The sequence below is a fragment of the Peromyscus eremicus genome, chromosome 8a, assembly GCF_949786415.1.
Source record: "Peromyscus eremicus chromosome 8a, PerEre_H2_v1, whole genome shotgun sequence".
Taxonomy (NCBI): domain Eukaryota; kingdom Metazoa; phylum Chordata; class Mammalia; order Rodentia; family Cricetidae; genus Peromyscus; species Peromyscus eremicus.
The window spans coordinates 19,553,437-19,563,551 of record NC_081423.1 but is presented as its reverse complement, the minus strand read 5'-3'; the positions used below and the strand labels follow the sequence as shown (position 1 = coordinate 19,563,551).

Sequence of the window (10,115 nt, the reverse complement as noted above, 5' to 3'; positions counted from 1 at the left end):
GTGTGCACATGCATTTGGAGGTTGGTGTCAAGTCTCTTCCTCCATCGACCCCCACCTTTATTTTTGGATACAGTCTCTCGCTGGACCCGAAGCTCGATTCAGCTAGGCTGACTGGTTAATGAGCTCTAGGGATCTGCCTATTTTGGCTGCTCTCCAAGGCTGGGGCTATAGGCACACACTGCCATGCCCCGTGCCCTACTTTTTATGTGGCTTGTGAGGATTGGAACTCGGATCCTCATGCTCGAGCAGCAGGCACTTTATGGATGGAGTCATGTTCTGAGCGTGTTGACTTGGGAACACTTGTTAGGATATCCAGACCCCGAGGAAGGATGGAAATCCCATGTTTATTTGTTCCCCAAGCCATCCTGAGACATCTGCTCGGAGACCATACAAGAACTCAGAGTTCAGAAGTTCAGTTCTTGATACCTGACTCTGCCTAGAGTAGGGCTGGAGATGATCCCTTTCAAGGTGTACCCCGAGCCCAGCCTAGGCAGTCCCTTTCTTTACTTTTGCTCTTAGCAGTGGGGTGTAGTCTCCTCCATTTAATTCATATGTTGGGTCTACAGCGAAGACGAGGAATGTGGGCAAACGTGACATATGCCCTCTCTAATGGACTGTCTGCAGAACACCTGGCATTGCCTAGGGACACAGAGGTGGGTGCAGGCACAGTGCCAGACTTGCTGTCCTTGTGTGTGTGTGTGTGTGTGTGTGTGTGTGTGTGTGTGTGTGTGCAGATGCCCATGGAGGACATTCTTTCACCTCAAGAAAAAAATGAACAGCATAGGAATTTGAGACTAAATCACGCTATCACGTCACATTTGTGAACAGGGTTTTGCTTCTCACATTCCATTTTTAGTGACTCCCAAACACTGCTAACCTTCCAGGTTACACCACTTAATCCTCACAGGGAGTCTTTAGGGAGTTACGATAACCTGCACTTGCCCTTTTGGGGTTCCTGAATCAGACATGAGATGTTAAGCAATGCTCCTGAAGTCAGAGACAAAAGCAGGATCCAAGAGCAAGACTGTTGATCCCAAGGCTCTAAACCATCCTGTGTCCCTTCACTTTCTTCATATTGCCAGCATCTGCTCCCATCCCCGTACCCTATCTCCACCCTCACCCAGGCCAGCGCCTCAGAAATCTGGTGCTTTTAAACATTTAAGTATCCAAGATGTCTGATTGCTAGTATTCTGGCTGTTCGTTTGGTTGGCTGGTCATTTTTTTTTTTTAATTACACAACTTTTGTAAGCCCCAAGTCTAGCTAAGCCAGTGTCTCCTAATGTCAGCTGACTATGAGGTTGATATTGGGGTGTGCGTTCCTTCCAGATGTCCACTTAGAGCTTCACACTGAAGCCCATCTACAGCCCTTCCCCATCAAATCAGTTTTTCTTCCATAGCAAAGGACACAAGACACTAGAAGACACCACACAGGGATTCAGAGCAAACGCAGAAGAGACGGAGCCGAGAATCAGAAGGAACTCTTCATACAGATGGTCCCTCTAGAGCGTTTGAAGGCCCAGGAGGGAGTCTGCAGACCAAGAACACAAGTGTGTGGATCTCTGGTTCTTCCTTGAATCTTTCCTGGCTGGAGGCTGGAGCCAGTTCAGAGAAACACCAGGGAGCTACGTGAACAATGCCCTTGATGGAAGCCGAGTTTCGAGGAAAGTCTACAGCAAACCCTCACTGTGGGTTTTCTGGAAGAAAGCTATTTTTAGAGAAATTGGCTCCGGCATACGAGGAGACCAGCCCATACTTCTCTGAAAAAAAAAAAAAATCTAAGAGAGTCTGCCAGGTTGCTTTGCATGAGAGATAGGAACTCCTTCCAAATGTCGGGAGTGTGGACCGTTTCCCAAGGTTAAGACGATTTAAAAGAATCTGCAATGGCTATGGACTGAGAAAAGGAAGTGGGGAGTCTGGCACCATGCCAAGCATTCCTAAGTGGGGAGATATGAATCTGGATTATAGGTGGCCATGGGCAAGAGGTAGAACTCTTGACATTAAAGAGAAGGCCAAGTTCCGACGTAGTCTGGGCTGATAAATCAAACACACCTTTTCTGCTGAGGTGCATCCTGGCGTTTTACTCTGCTCCTCTCTCCTCCTCTCATCCCTCACCTCCTGGTGTTCTATCACTGCTACAAGGACATACTCTAGCTGCCTCAGAGACTCTGGGCTAACACACAGGTCCCCAAGCCCGGGTACCACTGGTGTTCTCTACCACACACTCTCTCCTACACATCACCGTTTAAACTACTCCCCTGAACCACAGGGACTTAATTCGTCTGCTTTAATCTCTCAGCTTCATTTCATCACAGAGGAGAACGAGGCAAGCGCAGCGAGAGAAGTCCTGTGTGATCCATCTGGTAGACGGTGGGTGCCCAATAAGCAGGGGCAACCTTATTACCATGTCCGCATGTATTTGCATGAAGATGAGCTACTCTCAAGTTCAAGTCACACCGTATGTGGCGAGCCTCTGTCTACAATCAATCCTCCTGCCCATAACTCTTAAAAGAAGCGACTGTCTTCATGGAGGCCCCTGTTCAGTAGGTGCCTCCGAGGATATGCTTTTGGACTCTTGTCGCCACTAAGAATGAAAGTGGTAATAATACCGCAGTGGCTATGGTTGGGGACAATGATTATCGTTAACAGTGTATCTTCTGTGCCGGACACAATGCCAAGCATCTTGCAGTACGTGCCATTTGCGAAGCACCGAGGAAGTACCATCAGCCTCCGCAGTTCCCAGATGAGAGAAGGAAGACTCAGCAAAGTTATTTGCCAGTGGCTACGAGGCAAGGCCAGAAGTAGCATGGGGGTCTGCTGGAGCACACCACCTTAACCTCCACATAGTTGTGGTGGGGTCTGCTGGAGCATACTGTCATAACCACCATGTGGTTGCTGTTCATCTTTGGAAACACCCTACCTAGGCTGTCCATTCCTGGACTTTCTGATCTTATAAACTAGGTCATTACTTATTTTTTATAAATTATCCAGAAAAGGCAATCTATATGTATGCATATTATATAATGCATACACATACTCAGTGATAACAGTAAAAAGAAGGAAGTCTGGAAGTTTTAAGGATGTTGCTTTAAAATGACATTTTTGCTCAATTAAAAAAAAAAAACTATCACATTGTTCTTTGCTTTATCCCTTTAACTTATAGTGGTTAAAATCTCAGGAATCATCTCATATTAACATCCTAGTTTGTCAACGTTGGTTTTAATAGTCAATGTCCATCCGAGAGTCCAGTCATCCAGGTGCGATCTGGCCAGTATAGCGTACACTTTTAATGTAGGCACCTGCAGTTCTGAACTTCTGGAAACCTGAGCTGACCTGTGAGGTCCACATTTGGGGACATATGGGAAGCTGGAAAGGAGGGGAGACAGATTGGGATGTGTCAGCATCCCTGGATACACCCTGATGGTTTAACTTGGCCCCTTCCTTCAGTCTGTGAGTTAGCGTCTTGGCCAAGAGGAAGGTCTCTGGGCGCCAAAGAACAAGATATAAAACTCGGTAGGTAGAAGAGGAGGAGAACGGAAGAAGTCTGGGGCGAGCCATGGGAATCTGCAAGGATGTGAGGGCAGGCAGGTGTTCTCACCAGGACACCCACCTTGAGAGGGCCAAAGTCCCACCTGACATGGGCAGAGGCCTCTGAGAAAGAAAAGCACAGAGTTAACAAGGCAGAGGAAGACATGGTGGTGAGAGAGAAGTGGGAAAGTCATGGGGCTGGGGAGAAAAAGGAAAAGGAACCAAGAAGGGAGCCAATGATGACAAGACAAGCAAGAACGGATGGACAAGAGGGAGAAGCCAGAAGGGGAGAGGTGGACCAGGGCTCTGCACATTCCAGAAGAGGGGGCTCTCCAGCTCCAGGGCACAGTGGTGTGGACAGCTATGGCAGCGGACCACGGCCGACCCAGGGCTGGAAGGCACTTGTATGATGGCCTCACAGGGCGTGGATAGCAAAAAGCCTTCCCCACTCACCAGCTCGTGCCTGCGGTAAATGGTATAGGCAAACCTGTGCCCTCTGGGGCTGGGGCAGAGAATCGGGGAAGAGGTGGTGAGGGCAAGAAGAGCAAGCCAGGACTCCACACTGGGAGACACACGCTTCTTCCTATCTCAACCAGGGTGCAACCCAAATCCTTAACCTGCCCCATGGTCTGGTCCCCGTTTCCCCTCTGACCTTAGTTCCTGCTACCTCTGCCTTGTTTCCTCCACTTCAGTCACAATGGCCTCCTGGTGTGCCAGACACACTTGCACCCCGGGGCCTTTGCACACAACACTTCCCCCACCTCTACTGATCTGACTCCAGAGGTCAATCTTGCTAACCCTTTCGCTTGCTTCAGCTCCTTTCCTGGCTTCATTTTTTTCTTCTCCACATACCAGGCACTTTTGGACCTGACTTTATTATTTGATCTCTCTAGAACATACAGGCCACAGCAGCAGACATCCTGTCTACACTGTGTGTTGCTGCCGCACAGACGCCCAGAAGAAGTGGTGAGTGGACCGAGTATTGGAATGAGTTGAGAACAGAAGTGTATGACCAGGGGAGGTGGAGGCAGAGACAGAGCAGGAGCGGGTGGTTATGCAGCTGAGGGGCCAGGGAATTTATGACTTTCATTTTGAGGGATTTCATCCCATGTTGTTTCGGAGCCTCCATCAAATGCTAACGGGAAAGATAGGAAAAGGAACAACTGTGACCCTTTAAGAGCTGGCTTGAGGTCAATGCTGACCGATACCCTACTCATCCTAGAATGAGACAATGGCCATTTTCTAATTCACAAGGGAAGATGAACAAGGCTGAGCCATGAGGATACATCCGACTCCAGAGTCTCACATTTGTACACACGCATAAACACACACAATCTTGTCTCTTTACCTGAAGAGCTAATCTAAAGGACAAAAGTCTCATAGGAATGATATAGAGCTATGGAACCAGGTCAGCATTTTCCTTCCTCTGATACTGCCACCACTGTATAGTCCCTTGTCCCTGTACGGAGGCCTTCACTAAGTGTTCACATACAGTATTTCATCTTGTTTTCACTAAGATCCACCAAAATTTAACACTACAATTATCAGGTTATCGCTGGTGAGAAAACCACAGAAAACATGGAGAACTAGTTTACCAAATGCCAAACAGACAGACAGTATACAGGAGATCCAGGGTACAGAATCCATCTGACCCCAGGCAGGGATTGACAGCTTGCTGAGGAGCACCAGGCAGAATACATTTTAGGCTATGAGCACCTTGCAATCTTTGGTCATAACTATTTATTGCATACTGTCCCGAGGGACCAGCCAAAGACATTATAAACAAACGGGGATGCATGTGTCCCAATAAAACTTTATTTGTAACATAGATGTTAGGTGTATCTCCTATAGGCTGTAGGTTGATGACACTATTCTTGAGTCCATGTTCTTGATCACTGAGTCATTATACTGATAAAAACCTAGAAGCCTAGAGAAGAGGTTCCTGAGAGTTTTTAATGGCCACAATTAACAGCCCAACATTCTGGTAGTCTACTGAGGGACTGCCTGAGTCAGAGAGGTGAGCTAACTTGGGATAGAGGACCGGCAAATGGGCACTTACATTTCCACAATGCCCTCTGGCAGGTTGGCAGGGATCTCTGTCAGTCCCTTCCCCCGGCAGTCCACGATGTTATTACTGCATGTGCAAGCAGAAGGGCAGGACAGGGAGTTGGCATTGCAGGACGGAGCCTCAGAGTGGGGACCTGTGGAGCCAGAACATAACGGTCAACTCACGTCAGTATTAGGAGCCTCCTGGCATTGAGCCTCAAGATCAGCTTCCCCAGGATGCAGCTTTTGTGATAAGCAATCTGGTGAATTCCCATCAGTGGACACAAGAGAGGGTCTGGCCTTGACCCCACTGTGTGTGGGTCATCTCACCTGCTTTATTATCCCATCATCCTGCTGCTGCTACAGAAAGAGGCATTCCGAGCATGCCCCACATATGGAACGATGCCATCGAAATCTAAAGGGCACACACACAACGACCACTTTCTCTGTGTGCCCAGCATCTGAACGATCCCTTGGAGTTTTTGTTTACATCTGGTGGCAGGATGCTGATGGCAGACACCACTTCCATTCTAGAGCTGAAAGTCACTGGTGTCACAGCCAAGCAGGAGGCTAAAATGTGGCAGAATTTCTCCCACTGCAGCATTGATCTTGCCAAAATATCAGAAGTGACACCCAAGCCATATCCAAGTGGCTTTTGTGTCCAGGGGAGAGTCAAATGAAACTTACTAGATAAGAGGTGAGTAAGTCACTACATATTTTAGAATCCGCTTTTCACTTTGTTTGAGGTGGGAATCAGTGTACATTTAAACATGATTAAAAGCCCAAGCATATGGTATCTCAGGAGTTTAGTTTGAAGACAAAACATAGATTTTTGCTACTAACTCAATTCAGGATTCAAAGACTCATGAACCCCATGACTTCCTTTGGTCGTCAGGTCAAGCCCTAAATGCAAGACACACATTGAAATGTAAGGACACTGGCAAAATTCTCCTGCTTTGATTGCCACCTTCCAGTGAGGTAAGACTCTCAACTGTGTGGGTTTTTTTTCACATGTGGGCCTGGCTCAGTGGCATCCTCGGTCCTTAGCCTGTGGTCTTTGGATGGAGCCAGCAACTGAAATCTCAATGTCTTTCCATATCTCCTTGTGAGTGAAGCAAGCTCAGATGAACTCTGCATCTTCGCTCACTGCTCAAACACAGAAGCTCAGGCTTGGCACTTTTGGATACAGAGTAAACAGGAAAGATGAGAAAAAAATCTGCAGGGGAAAAAGACTTTTGGTTTGGCCTGTGTTCACTGGAGAAACTGAATCCTGCGTGAGTCCTGTGTCTTGTTACAGGGGTTGAATGAAGCGATCAGCTGAGCCTGGGGCAAGTCCTCATCTGGACACCAAAGTTCTAGGTGGAGAATTCCACACCTCACACCCAGGACGGCCCATGGCCTCCTTTCTGTAGAAGCTCAAATTGTGCCTAAAGCTCAACCTAGAATGTTGTTCTTCCCAGAAATGCCCACCCAATGACCCAAGACTCCTACTGCCCTGTACCTCATACCAACACACAAAACCAAAAAAACTTAAAGACGGCGTCTTAACCAAGATGCCTGACAAAATGTGTAGACAACAAGAACTTCAGAGACACCAGTGGCACACTAGAGGATTCCAAAGGGACCATGGAACACGTCATAGAGCTGATGACTTACACTAACACCCAAACTCAAACATGCTCTTAGAGAGGAGGGAATCTGCCTTTATTGCAAAGCAAGAGAAGTCTTTCTATTTCTGAGAAAGAGGCCAAGCAGGAAGCTAGCCTAGAGGAGCCTGGGATCAGGTGCCAGCAGGTGGGTGGCTGCAACTGGCAGCTGTGGAGTACCACAGAGCAGGTTTGGATCTTAGTCCTCTACTTCATTTGTGCTTCTTCGTGCCTCAGTTTCCCTCACCTGGAAAATGGCGGGAGTAGGGGGAATCACTGTACCTAACCTAGAGTACGGCTTTGCTGTGAAGCAGAGGCAGCTGGTGGATAAAGACCGTTTAGAAGGATGCCTGGCAGGGACCATGCTGTTGGGTCTTTTCTCTCTCCAACTGTCTGAGAGTTCCTGGACAAGTGGCAGAGCTGAGCTTTTCCGCTCCCATCTCCGCAGATGAGGAGTTGGGAAGACAGGAATTCTGAGGTCCTCGGTGGGGCTGCTAAGCAACCTGACCTTCAGAACAATGGGATGCTGTGGGTGTGGGACACCCTGAGGTGTGTTTTATTCTCACTTCTTCCTGCAAACATACAGAGGGTCCAGCATGGAGGGACCCATCCTATCACCTTCATTAGTACGAGGAAGCCTGGGAACAGCTGGCCTTGGATGCCAGGGCTTTTGAAGTGTAGATGACTTTCCCCAAGGAAAACTGCCAGACCAGGCCTTCTACATCAAGGGGTAAATGCACATGACTGAGCTAGGAGAACTGCCACACCCTGGATATCTTCCTGTAGGGGGAAACGCTGGTCTGAGTCTGGCACCTCCACCCATTCAGGCAGAAGGATCTGAGGACGGCCTTTGATCAGGCAAAATATTACTTATAGAGTATGTGTCAGAAAAGCTGGGATGGGGGAAGGCATCAAATTCAAGGGCTCCGTTGGCAACAAGAGCTTGTGACATGGAGTTTTTCAAAGGTGCCCCTCTGACTTCTGTGTTGAAATGAGTTAATTCTCAACCAGACTTAGGTAGCAGCCCCTTGGGAACGGCCTGGGTCTTCCCTGGGTGGCTCTGAGTCAGCTGGTGGTATACATTATGTTTCAAGGCATGTTGTAAGGCAAAAAGAAAAAAAAAAACTTTAAAAAAAGATTCCTTAACCAGGTCACTAACAACACCTTTAATTACACGAGAAAAACGATGGTAATTATAGCCTCTGTCAGCACCCTGGGCCGGCAGCTCCCCAGGCAGGCATCCACCATCCTCCTGTGGGGAGGCCAATGCCTCCTTGCTTAAACACTCTAGGTTTCAATCTGATTGAAAGACAGATTCCCTCCCTCTGCAAGCACACCCCTCTGATGAATGACGGAAGAACCAGGTCCAGTCCCCTAAAGGCCTGGGTGTCTGTAAGTGATGGCGGAAGTCCCAACCCTTTGCCATCTCTGGGCAGACTGAGAATGTACATTCTTTTTTTTTTTTTTGGTTTTTCGAGACAGGGTTTCTCTGTGTAGCTTTGCGCCTCTCCTGGAACTCACTTGGTAGCCCAGGCTGGCCTCGAACTCACAGAGATCCGCCTGGCTCTGCCTCCCGAGTGCTGGGATTAAAGGCATGCGCCACCACCGCCCCGCGAGAATGTACATTCTATACAGCAAAGACCTACTGTTATATTCTCACTGCTTACAACAGGCCTCAGCACAGAATGAACTTAATAGACACACTTTAGATAAAAAGGATGGGCACATGAATGAACTGGCTTAGGGGCCTGGAAGAGGTGGGGAGAATGTCCCCATGCTCCAGAGGTGGGAGTTACTTCTGGATGTCCCTGAGGAAAGGCTCCCTGAGTTCTGAGTGTCCTGGCTCGGGGAGGCGGGTTCAGGTGTTGAGTAGGAGATGGAGCGGCCATGGAAGATGGGACCTCTTCCTGACATTCACTCTCTCTACTGCAGTTCAGTGCTAGCGAAGCCCATTACCCAGTGCATGGCCTGGTGTCTTGAGGAGCAGGCGAGCAGTGCATGGACAATGGAAACACCAGCCCTTCCTTACATGACACAAACAGCAGGGGTTCCCAGAAACCAGGAGAATGAGGATGGGGAGGATGAAGCAGGAATGGTCCCCAGCTAAACCTCTCCTCAGGAAGGTTGCTGTGGCTGTGGGCACAGGCACAGCAGTGCATTAGTGATCCCACCTGGGCTGACCATACAGGTCCTCTGCTAGTGCCCAGAGACAAGGAAGTGGGGTCCATGACTAGAAGCTGCTCCCTGCTCAGGCACCACTTCATCTCTGCTCTTCTCCTAACTGGCCAGATAGGATGGTCTAGAACTGCAAGGCCCAGGCTTGTCTGCCCAGATGATGGACAAAGATCGCCAGCTTTGGTCTAGAATGGGCCCCTGGAGATGCCGAGAACGGCCACCTTTCTCCTAATAGCAGCCAGCATGCATGAATGAAGACTACACTGCGTTCAGTGGCCTGAGTATATGATACCACTCGATCCTCAATGAACCTGCGATCCAAACTCTACTTCTGGCCTTTTTGTTACACTGATGACGTACCTACAAAGTACAAAGTTAAAGAGACTACCTAAGACCACAGACCTGGAGAACAACGCGATTCTCACGTCTGGCTGAACGCGTTCCTGTCTCTTCTTGGGAAAAAAATAACCCCACCTTAAATATTGCTTTTCAGTTGCCACAGAATTGAAAGTCCATGGAGCTTGGGAACCTCAGGAGGAAGGAGGAGGGGCCGAGACATGGACTGCATAAGCTACACTGGCAAGGGGCGGACACTCTCGTGTTTCTTTCTTTCTGGTTGAAAAAAAAAAATCACCCAGTAGAGTGCAGAGTAAAAATATCCAATGGCCTTGTGAGCATGTTGAAATAAATTAATTCCAGTATTCAAATTAAGCTTCCCAACTG

The 10,115-nt window shown here is 48.5% G+C and overlaps 1 protein-coding gene across 1 annotated transcript in view; it reads right to left on the bottom strand.

The window, feature by feature from the left end:
* LOC131916537 (slit homolog 3 protein-like) overlaps nt 1-10,115 on the bottom strand; it is a 562,664-nt gene that overhangs the window by 78,005 nt on the left and 474,544 nt on the right. Inside the window, exons 9-10 of the mRNA XM_059269895.1 lie at nt 5,585-5,726; nt 3,838-4,027 (exon numbers count right to left, since the gene is read on the bottom strand). Coding sequence (XP_059125878.1) covers nt 3,838-4,027; nt 5,585-5,726 — 332 coding nt within the window. The remainder of the gene's footprint in view (nt 1-3,837; nt 4,028-5,584; nt 5,727-10,115) is intronic.